This window comes from Ovis canadensis, chromosome 12, assembly GCF_042477335.2.
Source record: "Ovis canadensis isolate MfBH-ARS-UI-01 breed Bighorn chromosome 12, ARS-UI_OviCan_v2, whole genome shotgun sequence".
NCBI lineage: Eukaryota > Metazoa > Chordata > Mammalia > Artiodactyla > Bovidae > Ovis > Ovis canadensis.
This window is the reverse complement of record NC_091256.1, coordinates 81,370,429-81,391,757: the sequence shown is the minus strand read 5'-3', so window position 1 is coordinate 81,391,757 and position 21,329 is coordinate 81,370,429. Positions and strand designations below refer to the sequence as shown.

Sequence of the window (21,329 nt, the reverse complement as noted above, 5' to 3'; positions counted from 1 at the left end):
GGGATCCCAAGATGACTATTTTTAGAACAAGTTTCCTTGGAGGATGACTCTTTTGGGATAACCTGATCTGGCTGTTGCCTCAGAGACATCCTCCTACTTTTGAGAAACAGGGAGTCGACATTTTCTGCTTGTGAAACTGGCAGATTTGGTGATGTCCAAGAGAGGCCAAGCAGGAGACTTAGAAAAGATTTGTGGGAGAGTGTTCAGTGAGGAGTACAGTTCCTGAAAATTACAGAATCTTTTCTTTTCTCTCTTTGATTTTTGGTTCAGGAATTGAAGGGTATGTGACCTGAGGATGACTCTGTTCTTTTATATCCTTGATAAGTCTTTATTACCTAGGTAGGTGTCAGCCATGGTGAAAGAAGGGTGTCTCAGGAGCCTATTTTAGTAGAAAGTAGTCAAGGATAGGAGTGGTGCAGAGATCTTTTGTCCTTTGCTTAAGTTTAGAAGAGAAGGGGAAGAGTTGTTATTAGGATGTTTTTTCTTGGGATGGTGTTTTAAAATGTGGAAGGCTCTTCAGAATAAAAAGGTATTCATGTTAAAGGAGATATAACCTAAGGTGGGTTATAACCTTAAACTCATAGAATAGGGTGAGTTTGTAATTTATTGTCCCAACTGAGACACTTCTGAGAATTAAAGAAGATGCTATTGTACTTACTGTTCACCAAGACCAGGACTGCTCTCTGGGTGAATGGGCCACCGTCCCTACAGTAGAGGTAGGGTGTATTTGTTTCAGAGTTTATCTTTTAACATTTCAAAATGATGAGTTTTCCTTGGAAGCAATTATCATGTTAGGAATATGCTTTTATGGGAGAAACTGGGGGCAACATTTCTGTTAAAAAACACAGAAAAAGACTTAATGGTACTTAAAAATAGTACTGAAATTTTATCCTTCCAGTGCATAAGTTAGTTTTCTAACTGCATTACCACCTCTGAAACACCCTGGGCTCCATGAAGAATGAAAAACAGGGAGCTGGAAAAGCCATTAATGTATATGTTTTTCACCCCCTCCCTTTAAAAACCTCTGCATGGCTCATAGATCCTGCCCAAATACCTTGTTGACAAATACAGGTTTGAGTATCAGACATCTTACAAATTTGCTGATATTTGAGAGGAAAAATGACTTTTAAATACCATGAGATTGTCTGGGATCCTGGGTAAGCACAGGATTTGCTTTCACACCAAAAGGTCTGCCAGTCCCAGAGACAACCAAGAGAGAGGGCCTCTCTCGTAGGAAGGGGGCAGGACAGCTCGCAGCCAGCCGAGCCCCGCAGGTGTGCAGGGCAAGGGAAGGTTGTCGAGGGACTGTGGCGCACATGCTGGCGAAGCGGATTTAGAGCCAGAACGTGAGGAGGTGCTGCACTGCGTAACAGCTCCTCTGAGTGCAGGGCTTTAAATGGTGTTTTGAAGGTGGATTCATTTTTCATACTTGTCATTTAGTTTGCCAGTGGAATGAGCCAGCGGGGCGGGTCTTAATACGTATAGTCTGCTGTGCCAGGGCCCTTCAGTTAGAGTCAGAATGACACACGGCAGGTACATCACCTCTCAGAGAACAAATGCAGAGGCTAAGTGATCATTATTTTTATTAGTAGCATAAAATGCAATCAACAAGTCTTTACCTTGAAAGAAAGTTTTCTAAGGAAAGCATAAAGAGTTGGATTCGAGGATTCTTAAAAACTTTCAGTATTTTATATAGTATAGTGTGATAGAGGAAACCCCTTTAAGGTTTTAGAAACCCCAACAATCTAGTGATTAACTGCTAAATGTATTTTTATCTAATATGAAATTAAAAATTATAAAATTTTTCAGTAGGTTTTTAGATGAAACGTTTTATATTTTTAAAATGAAGTGCTGGTTTGTTCTTCATCTCTTTTGTTCAGTGAAATTAAACCGTATATTTTCTCAAAGATGAAAGAAGATTTAGTTGATTGTTAACATCTTACTTCCTTTTTAAAATTCCATCTTTTTGTTGAATTAAACTTAGCCATAAAGTTCCTGTGGCATTTGTGGGGACCTGGCCAAAGTGGTGGGTGGGAATTGAGCTTCTTGGCATGTTTCTCTCGTCTGTTGGCCTTTCGGAAGGATATAGGTTGCTTTACTGCATGCTGGCCTTAATATCGGAGCCTTTGATGTTTGTGTAAGCTCATCTGGTAAACTGTGTCATTTCCTCTTCGCAGTACATTACTTGACTTCTTTTGCAGTTTTGGGAGGGACATTTCCCAGGTATATGCAGCAAGTAAGAAAAAGTAATTAGGTGATCATAACCACAGATACAAATTGAGAGATCAGCTTCTTATATGTAGTATATCTTAAGAGTAAATATTCTTAAATGTTTCCTAAACTAGTCAAATTTACCTTTTTTTTTCCTTTTTCTTTTTGCCTGTAAATTGTGGAGTGGGAACTCTCTTAAGTGCTCATTGTAGCAATTGTAGACACAAGAAAGGGTCTATTAAGTAAGCTGTCTTGAATTAGCTATTTTAAAGTAAATGAGATGTACATTTTGAGAATAGAATCTGTTGCTGGTCCATGTAAGGGACCTTTTCAAAATCACTTTCAGTTCAAAATTTGTGTATTTATTTGGTGTCAGGGTAATAATTCTTTTCATTATATAGAAAAGCACAAAGATGACAAAATTAAGATTTTAACTTTAAAGTAGAATTTATAGCAAATGTCCACCAGGTGGCACCACAAGAACGGTAAATCTTGTTACTGGCTAATTCTCGGTGCTCTGTACTACTTCAGAGTATGTTTATTCAGTTTGAAGTTCCTTTTTCTCCTGAGTGCTTATCTACTTAACTTTTATTCACTGTCCATTATTAGTTGAATTTTCTTTGTGGGGAAGTTTAAAATAAATAGAAAAAGAATAAGTTGTTATTATTAAGATAAGCAGAAATGAGAACATGTCCTTGTGTGTATGCGTGGATATAAAGCAGTTGACACAAAATTACAAAAATTGACCCTTAACAATTCTGTGACTATTGAGGATAACATTGTATAGTAAGAGTTTAAGAGTCTGATGGGGCAAATAAAATTTTCAGGATATGTTGTGGGAATAGATTTTAGAGTAGAAGGAACACTGGGAATGATATAGATAAATACCTTACTTTATAGTTAAAAATTGGAATTTCAGAAAAGTTAAGACAGATGCCTGAGGCAGTCAAAGCCCTCCAGATATTTAACAGCAATCCCAGACCTGTATTCTGAAATGAGATTTAATTTGGTATAGAGAGCTCAGTATGAACTACTGTGTGCTGGTCACAGATTTGATTTGCAGAGTAGATTATGGAGCAGCATAAAAAGTTCATTAAGTAAACGTGGAAGCCAACTCATGGATCTTTGTTGTTCATGATAAGGTAACAGTACCAGGGTTGTAATTGTGATTGATGTGTTTTTTCCTGTGCTTATTCTTTTTTTTAAACCAAATATGTAATAAATATTCTGATGTTCTTTTTATAAAATTTCAAGGGTGAAGCAAGACATGTATCAAAAACATTATAAAAATGTGAAATGTCAGAGGAATGGCTCTTTTTAGTAACAGTAGCTATTATTGAGTGATGAGTTGGTGATCAAATAGAGGAATCTTAACTAACATCAACTTTTAGGTTTATGTAGTCACTTAAAATCACATTTATAATAAAGACTTATTTCTTAATGGAGATTGATATGTATGTCTTCTACCTCAGGGTGACCTTTGTTCTGCTAGCTAGATACCTTGCTTTGTGTGTGAAGCTTGAGTCATCGCTACTAGGAAAAGTAGAAATTCCCTTTCATTGACTATGGCAATATTTGAACCTCAGGGCTCAGTGAAAGCTATCAGCTAATAATAATGAGGCCATGTATTTTAGGCATAGTCAGCCATGAGAGACCACCTGTTGTTCTAAAGGAAACTGATCTCTTTTTGCAGAAGGTCTTCAAATACAGATTTCTGATAGCTTATAGTATAAAGATTTATTCTATGGCAACTCAACCTTTTCCCCTGGCGCCTGTCTTTCAGAGATGGTGTCCTAGACAGATTACACTACACTGCCCTACTCTGAGCAGTTCAAAGCACAGAAGGTGAGGGTAGGTAGGTGAACTGGGACGCTGTACAAACCCCTCATGTCTGTAGCTGCTTTTTAACCAGTCACCTGGGGTCCTCTAATAGCCCTGAGACTTGAATCTCTGTGATATGAACCTGGAGGCTGAACACTTTCATAGAACCTTTGACTCCCCCCCACCCCCATCCTTTCCAAAAAAGGCTTAGGTTTTTGACTTGATGGTGTTGGTAAAGGATGCACCTTTTACTCTTCTGATGGCCCAGAGGGCCCCTTTAAACATGGATGGACTTCAGGTTGGTTTAACTTTTGACAAATAGCCTCTGTATTGTCAGTTGTTGCCCTGCATTATCCACAATGTTCTTCTTACTCACTTTAACTGAGAACCTCTTTCTTGCTTGCAGCTCTTTTTATCTTACTTGTTAACTTTCCGGGTTTCAGGGAGCTAGTGTCCATTATGTGTAGCTTTATAAAAAACAGACTGAATGACAAGACCATGGTTTCAAGGAGTTGGGCAAGCACTGTATTAAGTAGATATATTAAAGATATAAGATGAATAAAATAGGTACTGAGTATTTGCGTTCCTCTCTCTGTATCTTTGTACTCACTGTTGAGGTAGTGATGGGGAATGTTCTTCTTGAGCTGGTTGGGGAGTTCTTCAATGAAAAGGAGAGTTAGCAATTGCTTCAGTATGGAAGAGAAACACATCAGATAATACTAGGTTAGTTGCAGTGTATAGTTGAGGAACTATGCTAGTGCCTAGGTTTTTCAGAAACATTAGGGTGCATCCTAGGAGGAGATGAAAGGAAGAAAATAAGGAAGGAAGAAGTGTCAGGGTTAGTCTGCTTTATACAGATCTGTTTTTATAATCATCTCTGTCTTCTCTCAAGTTAGAAATTTCTTGGCACTGGCTGCTGGATGACTCACGTAGGTCTATGGTTTATAAATCACGTCTGTATAACATACCTTGATTTACAAACAAGCCCCCAGTTTCAGCTCTTGCTGCGTCTTCTTCGATACCCTTCACATTCATAGCCTTAAGGGCTTGTCACACGTACAGCAAATATGATGGGTCACCTGTACTTCCAGCACCCAGAGAGAAGTACTGTTAACATTCCGTGTACTTTTCTAACCTTTCTTCCTGTTTGTGTTTTTAATTTTTGTTTTTTATGTATTTTTAATTGGAGGGTAATTGCTTTATAGTGTTGTGTTGGTTTCTGCTGTAAAACAGTGTGAGTCAGCTCTAAGTATACGTACATCCCCTCCCTCTGGAGCCTCCCTCCCACCCCTCTAGGTCATCGTAAGGCCCCGAGCTGAGCTCCCTCTGCCATCGCCTGCCTCCCACGAGGCTTTCTAGTTCACACATTGTAGTGTATGTGTAGGTCAATGCTATTCTCAGTCTATCCCCTCTTCTCTTTACCCCACTGTGTCTACAAGTCCATTCTCTACATCTGTATCTCTGTTCCTGCCCTGCAAATAGGTTCATCAGTACTATTCTTCTAGATTCCATATATATGCATTAATATATGATATTTGTTTTTCTCCTTCTCACTTACTTCACAATGTATGACATGCTCTAGGTTCATACACCTCACTACAACTGACTCAAACTTGTTCCTTTTTATGGGTGATTAATATTCCATTGTATATATGTGCCACAACTTCTTGATAGACTCATCTGTCAATGAACAGCTAGGTTTCTTCCATGTCCTAGCTATTGTAAATAGTGCTGCTATGACCATTGGTGTGTGTGTGTGTGTTTAAACTAGAATTATACTATATATACTGCTTTGGAGTTTGTTGTTTTTGATTAATAAAGCATGAATACATTAGCATTAAATATTCTCCTATAACAATTTTTGTGCTTCATCCAGCCCGGCATTTCGCGTGATATACTCTGCATATAAGTTAAAAAAGCAGGCTGACAATATACAACCTTGACGTACTCCTTTCCTTATTTGGAACCAGTCTGTGAAATGTCCATGCAAAATGCCAGGCTGGATGAAGCACAAGCTGGAATCAAGATTGCCGGGAGAAATATCAATAAGTTCAGATATGCAGATGATACCACCCTTAGGGCAGAAAGCAAAGAAGAACTAAAGTGATGAAAATGAAAGAGGAGAGTGAAAAAGTTGGCTCAAAACTCAACATTCAGAAAACTAAGATCATGGCATCCGGTTCCATCACTACAGGGCGAATAGATGGGGAGACAATGGAAACAGTGACAGACTTTATTTTTTGGGCTCCAAAATCACTGCAGATGGTGACTGCAGCCATGAAATTAAAAGATTCTTTATTCCTTGGAAGAATAGCTATGACCAACCTAGACAGCATATTAAAAAGCAGAGACTTTACTTTGCCAACAAAGGTCCATCTAGGCAAAGCTGTGGTTTTTCCAGTAGTCATGTATGGATGTGAGAGTTGGACTGTAAAGAAAGCTGAGCGTCGAACAATTGATGCTTTTGAACTGTGGTGTTGAAGACTCTTGAGAGTCCCTTGGACTGCAAGGAGATCCAACTAGTCCATCCTAAAGGAGATCAATCCTGAATATTCATTGGAAGGACTGATGCTGAAGCTGAAACTCCAATACTTTGGCCACCTGATGTGAAGAACTGACTCATTTAAAAAGACTGATGTTGGGAAAGATTGAAGGTGGCAGGAGAAGGGGACGACAGAATATGAGATGGTTGGATGGCATCACCAACTCAATGGACATGAGTTTGAGCAAGCTGAGGGAGTTGCTAATGGACAGGGAGGCCTGCATGCTGCAGTCCTTGGGGTCACAAAAGGTCGGACATGACTGAGCGACTGAACTGATAAAAGTTTTTAATAACTCTATAATATTTTATCTTCAGTTCAGTTCAGTTGCTTAGTCTTGTCTGACACTCTGTGACTCCATGAATTGCAGCACACCAGGCCTCCCTGTCCATCACCAACTCCTGGAGTTTACCCAAATTCATGTCTATCGAGTTGGTGATGCCATCCAGCCATCTGATCCTCTGTCGTCCCCTTCTCTTCCTGCTCCCAATCCCTCCCAGCATCAGGGTGTTTTCCAATGAGTCAACTCTTTGCATGAGGTGGCCAGGTATTGGAGTTTCAGCTTCAACATCAGTCCTTTCAATGAACACCCAGGACTGATCTTCTTTAGAATGTACTGGTTGGATCTCCTTGCAGTCCAAGGGACTCTCAAGAGTCTTCTCCAACACCACAGTTCAAAAGCATCAATTCTTCAGCATTCAGCTTTCTTTACAGTCCAACTCTCACATCCATCCATGACCACTGGAAAAACCATAGCCTTGACTAGACGGACCTTTGTTGACAAAGTAATGTCTCTGCTTTTGAATATACTATCTAGGTTGGTAATAACTTTCCTTCCAAGGAGTAAGCATCTTTTAATTTCATGGCTGCAGTCACCATCTGCAGTGATTTTGGAGCCCCCCAAAATAAAGTCTGACATTGTTTCCCCTGTTTCCCCATCTATTTCCCATGACCAGATGCCATGATCTTAGTTTTCTGAATGTTGAGCTTTAAGCCAACTTGTTCACTCTCCTCTTTCACTTTCATCAAGAGGCTTTTTAGTTCTTTTTCACTTTCTGCCATAAGAGTGGTGTCATCTGCATATCTGAGGTTATTGATATTTCTCCCAGCAATCTTGATTCCAGCTTGTGCTTCTTCCAGTCCAGCATTTCTCATGATGTACTCTGCATATAAGTTAAATAAGCAGGGTGACAATATACAGCCTTGACGTATTCCTTTTCCTATTTGGAACCAGTCTGTTGTTCCATGTCCAGTTCTGACTGTTGCTTCCTGACCTGCATGTAGGTTTCTCAAGAGCCAGGTCAGGTGGTCTGGTATTCCCATCTCTTTCAGAATTTTCCACAGTTTATTGTGATCCTCACAGTCAGGCTTTGGCTTTGGCGTAGTCAATAAAGCAGAACTAGATGTTTTTTTGGAACTCTCTTGCTTTTTCGATGATCCAGCGGATGTTGGGAATTTGATCTCTGGTTCCTCTGCCTTTTCTAAAACCAGCTTGAACATCTGGAAGTTCATGGTTCACTTATTGCTGAAGCCTGGCTTGGAGAATTTTGAGCATTACTTTGCTAGTGTGTGAGATGAGTGCAATTGTGCGGTAGTTTTAGCATTCTTTGGCATTGCCTTTCTTTGGGACTGGAATGAAAACTGACCTTTTCCAGTCCTGTGGCCACTGCTGAGTTTTCCAAATTTGCTGGCATATTGAGTGCAGCACTTTCACAGCATCATCTTTAAGGATTTGAAATAGTTCCACTGGAATTCCATCACCTCTACTAGCTTTGTTCGTAGTGATGCTTTCTAAGGCCCACTTGACTTTCACATTCCAGGATGTCTGACTCTAGGTGAGTAATCACACCATTGTGATTATCTTGGTCATGAAGATCTTTTTTGTACAGTTCTTCTGTGTATTCTTGCCACCTCTTCTTAATATCGTCTGATTCTGTTAGGTCCATACCATTTCTGTCCTTTATCGAGCCCATCTCTGCATGAAATGTTCCCTTTGCATCTCTAATTTTCTTGAAGAGATCTCTAGTCTTTCCCATTCTGTTGTTTTCCTCTATTTCTTTGCATTGATCGCTGAGGAAGGCTTTCTTATCTCTTCTTGCTATTCTTTGGAACTCTGCATTCAGATGCTTATATCTTTCCTTTTCTCCTTTGCTTTTCTCCTCTCTTCTTTTCACAGCTATTTGTAAGGCCTCCTCATGGGATATGCCATATTCTCCAATTGTTAGAAATTTGTTATTTCAGTTGCACTAGTTTTTGTGATGAATATTCTTATGTGTATGTCTTTTTTTCCTACATCTCTGATTGTTTCTGGTATATATTACTAAATTTCTGGACTAAAGATATAGGCATTTTTGCATCTGACATTTATTTTATTTTTTAATTTTTATTTTTACTTTATTTTACTTTACAATACTGTATTGGTTTTGCCATACATTGACATGAATCCACCACGGGTGTACATGCATTCCCAAACATGAACCCCCCTCCCACCTCCCTCCCCATAACATCTCTCTGGGTCATCACCGTGCACCAGCCCCAAGCATGCTGTATCCTGCGACGGACATAGACTGGTGATTCGATTCTTACATGATAGTATACGTTTTACAATGCCATTCTCCCAAATCATCCTACCCTCTCCCTCTCCCTCTGACATATATTTTAAAATTGTCCTCCATAAACCAGAAGAAGTAATTTTGTTTCCTTTTGCTTCTCTTGCTTAGGCTAAAAAAATTTCTTTTCCTAACCTGCTAGTTCTTATTTGTTTGCTTATTTTGAAACATTTCTCATTTAGAATTAGGTAGAATTTGAAAAGGGAACCATTTGTATAGAACCTTTATTTTACTATTTGACTTTTCCCTAGGTGTTTTATGATCTTACTTTTCGGATCTAGTTTCATATAATCATGGTTTCTTTGCTAATAAAATAAGGTTGGAAGAGTAAGAGGAAATATGACTGTGTGACTAAATTTTCATGGTCAAAAGCCAAGAAACTGAGTATACATAACTTTACCCTCTTGCCCTTTGGTATTATTGTTCTTGTTAGAAAGGAAAATCAAGCAAAGCATGAAGCAGTATGATGTGATAGATGATGTAGAGGTTATGGTGACAAGACATCAGAGAGCAGACAAAGATCTGTAACAACATTTCCTTTCATTTGTGATTAGCTGTATAAACCACAGCATTATTTTCTTTGTCTGTTTATTAATTTCGGAGGACCAGGTTACACAATGATAACCATTTAAGGAAGTAAATTTGTATTGAATATAGAAAATATTTAAAATTATTTTAAAAAATCTTGGAAAGTTTATATATTTCTCAAAGCAGTGCATAAATTTGTAGACGGCTATAAAGAGATTTTGATTTTAAGTGTTGTCTATAGAGTTGAACTGTGGTGAATTGAAGATATTTCCAATAGATCCAATGAATTTCATCTGATATCGTGGCATTAATGAAGTCTCTTGCTTTCATGGAACAAAATTAGTATTTCATGGGCATTCCAAAGATTTGTGGGGAAAAAAAGTGCCAAACCCTGGAAACAGGATATATTGACAAGAGTGCCAAAACAGTGTCTAAAGTTGACTTGAAATTAGAGCTTAGCTGCCAATAAATGTTTTTATCCCAACTTACTCTATTCGGTATGAAGTAAGCAGTTTGATGAGATGGTTGGATGGCGCCACTGACTCAATGGACAAGAGTTTGAGTAAACTCCGGGAGTTGGTGATGGACAGGGAGGCCTGGCGTGCTGCAGACCATGGGGTTGCAAAGAGTCGGACATGACTGAGCGACTGAACTGAACTGAAGCAATTTGAGTCTATAGTAGGGGTTGACAAACTGTGGCCCATGGGCCAAGTCTGGCCTTCCACCTGTTTTTATATGTCCTGCCCTATAAGCTAAGAATGGTTTTTACATTTTTAAATGGTTGACAAAATTCCAAAGAATCTTATTTTGTGGCACGTGAACATTATGCGGCATTCAGAGTTCAGCCTCCACTCAGGAAGCTCTGTTGGAACACAGGCATACTTGGACGTGTGGGCGTTGTTTGTGGCTGCTTTCGAGCTACAGCAGCAGTGTTGCCTAAAATAATTCACCCTGTGGCCCTCAGAAAAGAAGTTTGCGGACCCTTGATCTGCAACTGTACACTCAGATCCACCTTTGATTTTGACTTAGTGTATGATGCTGGGGAGATCATTTTCTTCTTTATGTATTACGTTGGCCAGAAAGTTTGTTCGAGTTATGGGAAAACCGGAATGAACTTTTTGGCCAACCCAGTATTTTCCTTCCTGAGAAGCGTGGCAGTCAGTATGTATTCAGTGGTGATGCAGATCACATAGTTGTTCCCAAACCTAAGTTTTGCCTAACCCTGTTGTGAATCTTATTTAATGATACAAGTCAGTGGCTTTTAAAGTATAGTTTTCAGATCTCTGGGTTTTCATTCCTGAGATCTTTTCAGGGACTCTCCAAGTAAGAAACTTTTTTTTATGATAATATAGGAAGTTATTTTCTGTTTCTATTGTGCTGACGTTTGTACTGATGATCCAAAAGCAGTGGTCAGTAAAACTGCTGTACTTGAGCATGAATCAAGACAGTGATATGAGACTGTAACAGTATTTGTTGCACATACTTACAGTAATACCAATGCTTATTTCACCTAGGAGATCCTTGATAAAGCAGTAAAAACAGTTAATTTTACTGAATCTCAACCCTTGGATATATGTCTTTTATATGCTATTATGTGGGATGAAATGAAAATGAAAAAACACTTTACATGCTGAACTGCCCTGGTTGTCTTGGGAAAAAAAAAAAAAAAGAGCGCCTTTGCAGTTATTTGAACCATAAACTAGCTACTCTTTTCCCGGGACCCCATTTTTGCTTGAGAGAGTGATTGACAGACAACTCATTTTCAGACTTGAATATTTAGCAATTTTTTTTTTAATGCTAAAAGGAAGCTTGCACTTCAAAGAAAACAGTTAACAGTATTTATTGCCAAATAGTGATGATATTCTAGTTCTCAACAGCAAAATATAATTTTGGAGAACCTGTATCAGCCACTTTGAGCCTAACAGTTTCACAATACGTAAACAATTTTTGGACAAGGTCGGTGGTGATAAGTAGCAAATGTGATTTTCTTGGAGATATTGTAACGATGAAATTTATCACCATTTGGAGGCTCCGTGTAACTCAGGAAACTAATATTTTCAAAATGACCAGAGTGTGATGTTATAGACTCAGTGTGTGAGACAGACCCATGAATTAGAATGTAACAGAAATAGAAATGACATTGATAGAAATTTATATTCCACATGTAAACTAACCTTTAAGAAGCTACTACTTGTTTTGTTATAGTATCAAAAAAATGATAGCTATAGTTATTTGAAAAGGCTGTTAAAATACCCCATTTTCAGTTACTTAGCAGTGTGACATTTTCTTCAACTCTTTTAACCAGAATGACGTCTAACAGATTGAGTACAGAGTTAGACCTGAGAATATGGCCATCTTCTGTTAACAAGATTTGCAAATATGTAACAATGGTACTTCTTAATCATTTTTATAAAAATTATCTAACATATAATGGACTTTTAAGTGTTTAAAAATTCAGTCTTTTTAAAATACCAAGATTAGTAAATATTTACAGATGTAATCCATATAAACAAAAGCTCTTTGAGGTCCTTAATCATTTTTAAGAATGTAAAAGTAGAGCAGGTTTAGTAACGGTTATTGTAGTTCAAGCTCATGTATCATGAAGTCAGTTATATGAAATGGAAGAAGTAATTTTCATTGAGTAAATGTTCAGTAGCATCCACTATTCATTTTCTGTCAGAAAACTAAGATGCAAATACTGACCAAAGCTTTTGCCAGAAGCTTGTGGAAGCAGCTGAAACAGGAATTTCAAAAAATTCAGTTAAAAGAGTGCTGCATGGCATACATTTTCCAGATATGGATGGTTACTTAAAAGCACGTCTCTGAGGATATGTTATATTATATATAGTAAAATTATTATCATGTAATTGCTATAAAAGTTATAATTTAATCTTAGCCTGTTATATGCATTAGCTCTTTTTCTCATTTAAAGCCCCACATAATAAGTTTTATTATTAAGTAACGTGTGGTTGGTCGCACGATAAGTTTTAAGAGCTGGGATTCAATTTTATCATAATTCTGTTGTTCACAGAAGCTGTGTATGTAAGCATCAACCTTCTGTAAATACAAGATCCTGTGGTAAAGGCTTCTTGTAACAACAGGGCTAGATAAAGACTTGTCTTCAGTTTTAGTTTGATGGTTAAGGCAGGAGATTGTCTTCCAGAACTGTGGGGAGACAGTACAAGAATGAATGAGCTAAGCTGAGACAAACTGCTAGACGCTGACTTCCCCCCGTGAGTTGCAGTCCTCCTGGTTGGCATGGGTAGTGTGAAAAAATGTTTAGTCAGTATGATTTGCACTCTTTTGGCTGATTCTCAATGTCATACCTGCTCACTGTTGCGATCGTATTTCTAGGTTTCTCCAGTGATAGTGATCTGGTATCCCTCACTGTTGATGTGGATTCTCTGGCTGAGCTGGATGATGGCATGGCTTCCAATCAAAATTCGCCCATCAGGACTTTTGGTCCCAATCTTTCTTCGGATTCTTCAGCACTAGGGGCTGTTTTTTCTGACAGTGAACAGAACAAAACAGAGGAAGAACGGGAAAGTCGTAGCCTTTTTCCTGGCAGTTTAAAATCCAAGCTTGGCAAGAGAGATTATTTGGAGAAAGCAGGAGAATTAATAAAGCTGGCTTTAAAAAAGGAAGAAGAAGATGACTATGAAGCTGCCTCTGATTTTTATAGGAAGGGAGTTGATTTACTCCTGGAAGGTGTTCAAGGTACAGTTTTATCTGTGTTATTATATTTTGGCATGTTCTTATGTTGATACTTGGGGGAAAACACACGCACACACACACACATATACATATATAGCAATTTCTTATGTATAATCTTGTGTAAAAACAAGACTGAAAAGAAGAAATTACTGGAGATTAAATTACCTAAATATGGTAATTTAGCTTTTAATTATGCGTGGAAGACAATATACTTAAGTCTCTGCTTTGATCAATTAATCAACACAAACAGAATTTTTAAAAATCAAGCTTCTAAGTCCCTTGTTTGAATAATATATATTTTTTTTTCCTGCCATGTTCACCTGATTCTGTCAGGAGTATTCCCAGAGATTCTTTAGTACATTTACTTTTGATGGCCTGAAGAGGCAAGATGAAATGGGCTTTTAAACTGAGAACGTAAAGGGTTCTTGGATTTGCTTACTGTTCTGTTTTTGTTAGTTGTGTTAAATTCTCAGCCAATTAATGGGGGTGATACAGGACATGGAGAGCTGAATGCTGCTAAATGTCTGTAAGTAGAACTTAGCCTGTTATTTATGTTTAAGCATCAGTTTTTCATCATTTGCCTTTCTCTTAGGGAAGCAGATTGAAGCGTATTGCGATTCATAATCTGATGTCCTGGACACAATAGTCAAAGGTTAACAGAACCTTCTTCCAGTGGTTTTCTTTCAGGAAAAGCACCGTTGTTGTTCTGTGGTCTTCGACTTGTCAGTACTGTTTAGATTATCACAGTCTCCTGGATTCCTAACGATTTTTGTTTTTTAACTGCAGTACTTCGACCCTCACTCTGCTTGGTGTACTGTAGTCAGGAGCCTTCTGTTTACTCTTCCTCGAGTATAAACTTTCCATCTTCTGGTGTGAGTGATGTGAAAATGGATATTGGCCGTAAGGAGTGGAAGAAGGAGTGTATAGTGGCGTCCTAACAACTTCTTAACAACTTTTGGTGAATTTTCTTGGTTTTAGCTTTCACACTCACTTCCACAGCTATCTAAAACCACCAGTTCCTGAACTTTTGGAGAGATTGACATTGCTCTGTAAGTCGGGCAGCTTCCCTGAGTTGATCACACAGTAACCATTCATTCATCTACTTTTTAGCTTCTAAAATTTTGTTGCTGTTGTTTTCTTTCTTTCTGTTCTTGAAGGGTTTTGCCTTAAAAATAATTTCTTTTACTGCCGCATTAATGGAACTTCAGGTGGGACATTAATGGAATCTCTTATGATTTGATTGATATATAATTTTGATATAAATTTTGTTTCTCAAGTAGTTTCATTGTCTTTTGGGTTTTTTGTCTGCTAGTGGAACATTCCAATCTTAATGACTTACTCATTTTTCTTCTTTGTCTTAATTCTCATATGGAGTTTTAAAATGGGGATGAGTTGCAAACAATTAGATTTAATGCTACCCCCTTTTCTTTCTATGTAATTTTTTGCTAAAACACAAAATTGACATATATAAAACATATCAGTGTGTTACTTTTCTGTCTAAAAGTTATTAGTATTTAAACCTTAGAACACTTCATAATGTTACCACTTGATGGCACCAGAAAAATAAAAATCTTTTCTTCAAAATGACAATTATGGATACATATCAGCAAATACCAAAAAATAATATTGTTTCATTATTTCATAATAATAATGTTGTTATTTGTGATTATGGTGGCGAGTTATTTCTCCACTGCAACTTGATACCAAACCTCCTAGTTCAGTTCAGTTCAGTTGCTCAGTTGTGTCCGACTCTGCAACCCCATGAACCGCAGCACGCCAGGCCTCCCTGTCCATCACCAAACTCCCGGAGTCTACCCAAACCCATGTCCATCAAGTCTGTGATGTCATCCAACCATCTCATCCTCTGTCATCCACTGATCTCCAGTAGCGTATTGGGCACCTACCGACCTGGGGAGTTCATCTTTCAGTGTCCTACCTTTTCATACTGTTCGTGGGGTTCTCAAGGCAAGAATACTGAAGTGGTTTGCCATTCCCTTCTCCAGTGGACCACATTCTGTCAGGCCTCTCCACCATGACCCGTCCGTCTTGGGTGACCCCACAGGGCATGGCTTAGTTTCATTGAGTTAGACAAGGCTGTGGTCCATGTGATCAGATTGGCTAGTTGTAAACCTACTAGACCTCTGTCTTAAGGAATGTTACAATTTAAATATACTTTTCCTATTTAGCTTAACATATTTCTGAAACTGCAATCTCTATTTTATGCCTGGATTAGTTTTTGTGGTTAATATGCCATCAAGTCTAAAAAGTTGTAGTCAAGTAATTGCTTTTAGCCTTCTATTGTTTATCCATAATCTGATCAATTTAATTCATACAAACCATGGTGACCATAGTCACAATTCTAACTTTTAACCAAAATGTATAATAATGTCTGTTTCAGGCACATGGTTATACATTTAACCATGTTTAAATGTAACGTTAGGGCAGTGTTTCTAGTCTGTGGATTCTGTTTAGAAGCATACCACTCACCACACATGGACATTATTTTTGAAAAATGTTTTCCCCAGTTTTATGGAGGTATAATTGACATATGACATCATAATGATTTGATATATGTATATATTGTGAAATGATTACTGCAGTAAGTTTAGTTAACATACATCACTTCACATAGTTATATATTTTTTTCTAGTAATAAGAAACTTTAAAGATTATTCTGTTAGCAGCTTTCAAATATAGAATATAGTAACATTAACTGTAGTCACCATATTGTATGTTGTTATTGTTCAGTCGCTAAGTTGTGTCTGACTTTTTGTGACCCCATGGACTGTAGCCCTCCAGGCTCCATGGTACTTCCCAGGCAAGAATACTGGAGTGGGTTGCCATTCCCTTCTCCAGGGAATCTTCTTGACCCAGGGATTGAACTGGAGTCTCTGACACTGGCAGGCGGGTTTTTTTTTAAACCACTGACCCACCTGGGAAGCCCATATTGTATGTTTTATCCCCTGAATTTATTAATCGTATAAATGAATGTTTGTATTTTTTGACCACCTTCACCCCTTGCCTCTGGAAACCACCAGTCTGTTCTCTGTTTCTTTGAGTTTGGTTCCATTTAGATTCCACATATAAGTGAGATCATATGGTATTTGTCTTTCTTTGACTTAATTTAACTTAGCATAGTGCCCTGAAGAATTTATTTTTTATGGTTGAATAATATTCCTCTGTATATTATTCACTATATATCATAAAATACATCTTTATGGTTGTATAATATTCCACCACACTGTCAGTTCATCTCTTGATGGACGCTTGGGTTGATTTGTGTCTTCTTGGCTGTTGTGAATAGTTCTGCAGTGAACATGGACATGTAAATATATCTTTGAGATAATGATTTGTTTCCTTTGGATATATACCTGAAAATGGAATTGCTCAATTATATGGTAGTTCTATTTTAAATTTTTCCTCCATACCACTTTCTGTAGGGGCTGTACCAATTTACATAAGTGTATGAGGGTTCCCTTTTTTTCACATCCCTGTCAACATTTGTTATTTATTGTCTTTCTGATGATAGGATAGCCATTCTGACAGGTGTGAGGTGATGATGGCCATTCTGACTGGTGTGAGGTGATATCTCATTGTAGTTTTGATTTGCGTTTCTCTAATAATAATGAGCAATGCTGAGCATCTTTTCGTGTGTTTGTTAGACATCTGTATGTCTTCTTTGGAGGAATGTCTGTTTAGGTCTTTTCCTCACTTTTGGATTGGGTTGTTTGTTTTTGTGGTATTGAGTTCTATGAGCTGCTTGTATATTTTGGAAGTTAATGTGGTTTCCCTTATGATGAGTGATGTTAAGTACCTTGTCATGTACTTTTTAAGCATTTATATGTCTACTTTGGGGAAGTGTCTGTTCACTTCCTGTGCCCATTTTTTAATCTGGTTGATTTTTTTCCTTGTGAGTTATGACAATTCTGTATGTATTTTGGATATTAACTTTAAAAAAACGTTATAGCTACACTGCAGCTTCGTTGCTGTGCCTGGGCTTCCTGTGTTTGTGGCGAGTGGGGACCACTCTCTCCTTGTGGTGCCTGGGCTTCTCACTGTGGTGGCTTCTTCTGTGGCCGAGCACGGGCTTCAGTAGTTGCAGCTTGCGGGTTCTAGAGCATGGGCTCAGTAGTTGAGGTGCTTGGACTTTGTTGACCTGTGGCATATGGGATCCTCCTGACCAGGGGTCAGACCCGTGTGCCCTGCATTGTGAGGCAGATTCTTAACCACTGGACCACCAGGGAAGCCCCTGGATATTATCTTCTTATCAGGTATATAATTTGCAAATATTTCTCTCATTGGTATATTGCCTGTTGACTTTTTTAAATTTATTTTTTGATTGGAGGATAATTGCTTTGCAGAATTTTGTTGTTTTTGTCAAACCTCAACGTGAATCAGCCATAGGTATACATATAGTCCCTCCCTTGTAAATCTGCTTCCCATCTCCCTCCCCATCCCACCTCTCTAGGTTGATATAGAGCCCCTGTTTGCGTTTCCTGGGACATACAGCAAATTCCTGTAGGCTATTATTTATTTTACGTATGGTAATGTAAGTTTCCATGTTACTCTCAACATACATCTTACCCTCTCTCCCCTCTCCCCATGTCCATAAGTCTGTTCTCTATGTCTGTTTTTCCATTGCTGCCTGCAAATAAATTCTCAGTACCATTTTTCTAGGTTCTGTGTACATGCGTTAGTGTACGATATTAATCTTTCTGACTGACTTCACTCTGTATAATAGGTTCTAGGTTCATCCACCTCCTTAGGACTGACTCAGATGTATTCCTTTTTATGGCTGAGTAATATTCCATTGTGTATGTGTGCCACAACTTCTGTATCCATTCATCTGTCGATAGACATCTAGATTGCTTCCGTGTTCTAGTTACTGTAAATAGTGCTGCAATGAACAATGGGATACATGTGTCTTTTTCAGTTTTGGTTTCCTCAGGATAGATGCCTAGGAGTAGGATTACTGGGTCATATGGTGGTTTTATTCTTAGTTTTTTAAGGAATCACCATACTATCTTTCATAGTGGCTGTATCAATTTACATTCCCACCAACAGTGCAAGAGCGTTCCCTTTTCTCCACACTCTGTCCAGCATTTATTGTTTGCAGACTTTTTGATGATGGCCATTCTGACTGGTGTGAGGTGATATCTCATTGTAGTTTTGATTTGTGTTTCTCTAATAATGAGCAATGTTGAGCATCTTTTCATGTGTGTGTTAGACATCTGTATGTCTTCTTTGGAGGAATGTCTGTTTAGGTCTTTTCCTCACTTTTGGATTGGGTTGTTTGTTTTTGTGGTTTTGAGTTCTATGAGCTGCTTGTATATTTTGGAAGTTAATCCTTTGTCCATTGTTTCATTTGCTGTTATTTTCTCCCAGTCTGAGGGTTGTCTTTTCACCTTGCTTATAGTTTCCTTTGCTGTGCAAAAGCTTTTAAGTTTAATCAGGTCCCACTTGTTTATTTTTGTTTTTATTTTCCTCACTTTAGGAGGTGGGTGGTAGAAGATCTTGCTTTGATTTATGTCATCAAGTGTTCTACCTATGTTTTCCTCTAAGTTTTATAGTTTCTGGTCTTACATTTAGGTCTTTAATCCGTTTTGAGTTTATCTTTGTGGATGGTGTTAGGAAGTGTTCTAATTTCATTCTTTTACATGTAGCTGTCCAGTTTTCCCATCACCATTTATTGAAGAGGCTGCCTTTACCCATTGTATATTCTTGCCTCCTTTGTCAAAAATAAGGTACCCATAGGTGCATGGGTTTATTTCTAGGCTTTTCTATCTTGTTCCATTGGTCTATGTTTCTGTTTTTGTGCCAGTACCATACTGTTGTGATGACTGTAGCTTTGTGGTATAGTCTGAAGGCAGGAAGGTTGATTCCTCCGCCTCCATTCTTCTTTCTCAAGACTGCTTTGGCTCTTTGGGGTCTTTTGTGTTTCCATATGAATTGTGAAATTTTTTGTTCTAGTTCTGTGAAAAATGCCATTGGTAATTTGATAGGGATTGTGTTGAATCTGTAGACTCCATTTGGTAGTATAGTCATTTTCACAATATTGATTCTTCCTACCCAGGAACATGGACTATCTCTCCGTCTGTTTATGTCATCTTTGATTTCTTTCATCAGTGTCTTATAATTTTCTGTGTACAGTTCTTTTGTCTCCTTAGGTAAGTCTATTCTTAGATATTTTATTCTTTTTGTTGCAATGGTGAGTGGGATTTATTCCTTAATTTCTCTTTCTGATTTTTCACTTTTAGTGTGTAGAAATGCAAGTGATTTCTGTGTATTGATTTTGTATCCTACGACTTTGCTATATTCACTGATTGGCTCTAGTAGTTTTCAGTTAGTATCTTTAGGATTTTCTATGTACAGTATCATGTCATCTGCAAACAGTGAGAGCTTTACTTCTTTTCCAATCTGGATTCCTTTTATTTCTTTTTCTTCTCTGATTGCTGTAACTAGGACTGCCAAAACTGTGTTGAATAATAGTGGTAAAAGTGGGGACCCTTGTCTTGTTCCTAATTTTCGGGGGAGTGCTTTCAGTTTTTCACCATTGAGAATAATATTTGTTGTAGGCTTATCATATATGGCCTTTACTATGTTGAGATCATGGCATCTAGTCCCATCACTTCATGGGAAATAGACGGGGAAACAGTAGAAACAGTGTCAGACTTAATTTTTTTGGGCTCCAAAATCACTGCAGATGGTGACTGCAGCCATGAAATTAAAAGACACTTACTCCTTGGAAGAAAAGTTATGACTAGCCTAGATAATATATTCACAGGCAGAGACATTACTTTGCCGACTAAGGTCCGTCTAGTCAAGGCTATGGTTTTTCCAGTAGTCATGTATGGATGTGAGAGTTGGACTGTGAAGAAGGCTGAGCACCGAAGAATTGATGCTTTTGAACTGTGGTGTTGGAGAAAAAGACTCTTGAGAGTCCCTTGGACTGCAAGGAGATCCAACCAGTCCATTCTGAAGGAGATCAACCCTGGGATTTCTTTGGAAGGAGTGATGCTAAAGCTGAAGCTCCAGTACTTTGGACACCTCATGCGAAGAGTTGACTCATTGGAAAAGACTCTGATGCTGGGAAGGATTGGGGGCAGGAGGAGAAGGGGACGACTGAGGATGAGATGGCTGGATGGCATCACGGACTCGATGGACGTGAGTCTGAGTGAACTCCGGGAGATGGTGATGGACCGGGAGGCCTGGCATGCTGCGATTCATAGGGTTGCAAAGAGTTGGACACGACTGAGTGACTGAACTGAACTGATGTTGAGATAGGTTCCCTCTGTGCCCATTTTTTGTAGAGTTTTAATCATAAGTGGGTGCTGAATTTTGTCAAAGGCTTTCTCTGCATCTATTGAGATTATCATGTGGTTTTTATCTTTCAATTTGTTGATATGGTGTATCACATTGATTGATTTGTGTATACTGAAGAATCTTTGCATCCCTGGAAAAAACCCAACTTGATCACGGTGTATGAGCTTTTTGATGTGTTGCTGAATGCTGTTTGCTAAGGTTTTGTGGATGATTTTTGCATCTGTGTTGATCAGTGATATTGGCTTGTAGTTTTCTGTTTCTGTGTTGTCTTTGGCTGGTTTTGGTATCAGTGTGGTGGCGGCCTTGTAGAATGAGTTTGGAAATGTTCCTCTCTCTGCAAGTTTTTGGAAGAGTTTTAGAAGGATAGGCATTAGCTCTTCTCTAAATGTTTAATAGAGTTCTCCTGTGAAGCCGTCTGATCCTGGGCTTGCCTTTTGATTTTTTAAAAAAATCCTTTAAACTTTTAATTTTGTATTGGGTATAGCTGATTAACAATGTTGTGACAGTTTCAGGTGATCAGCAAAAGGACTCAGCCATTCATATTTATGTATCCATTCTCCCCCAAACTCATCTCCCATCCAGG

The 21,329-nt window shown here is 38.3% G+C and overlaps 1 protein-coding gene across 8 annotated transcripts in view; it reads left to right on the top strand.

Annotated features, from left to right (window-relative positions):
- RPS6KC1 (ribosomal protein S6 kinase C1) overlaps positions 1 to 21,329 on the top strand; it is a 210,675-nt gene that overhangs the window by 65,246 nt on the left and 124,100 nt on the right. For 5 of the 8 annotated variants that reach the window (XM_069544173.1, XM_069544172.1, XM_069544176.1 and 2 more), the window contains one exon: positions 13,064 to 13,426. The exons of the other annotated variants lie outside the window; for them this stretch is intronic. In XM_069544173.1, the coding sequence (XP_069400274.1) occupies positions 13,064 to 13,426 (363 nt within the window). The remainder of the gene's footprint in view (positions 1 to 13,063; positions 13,427 to 21,329) is intronic. 8 annotated transcript variants of the gene reach the window in all.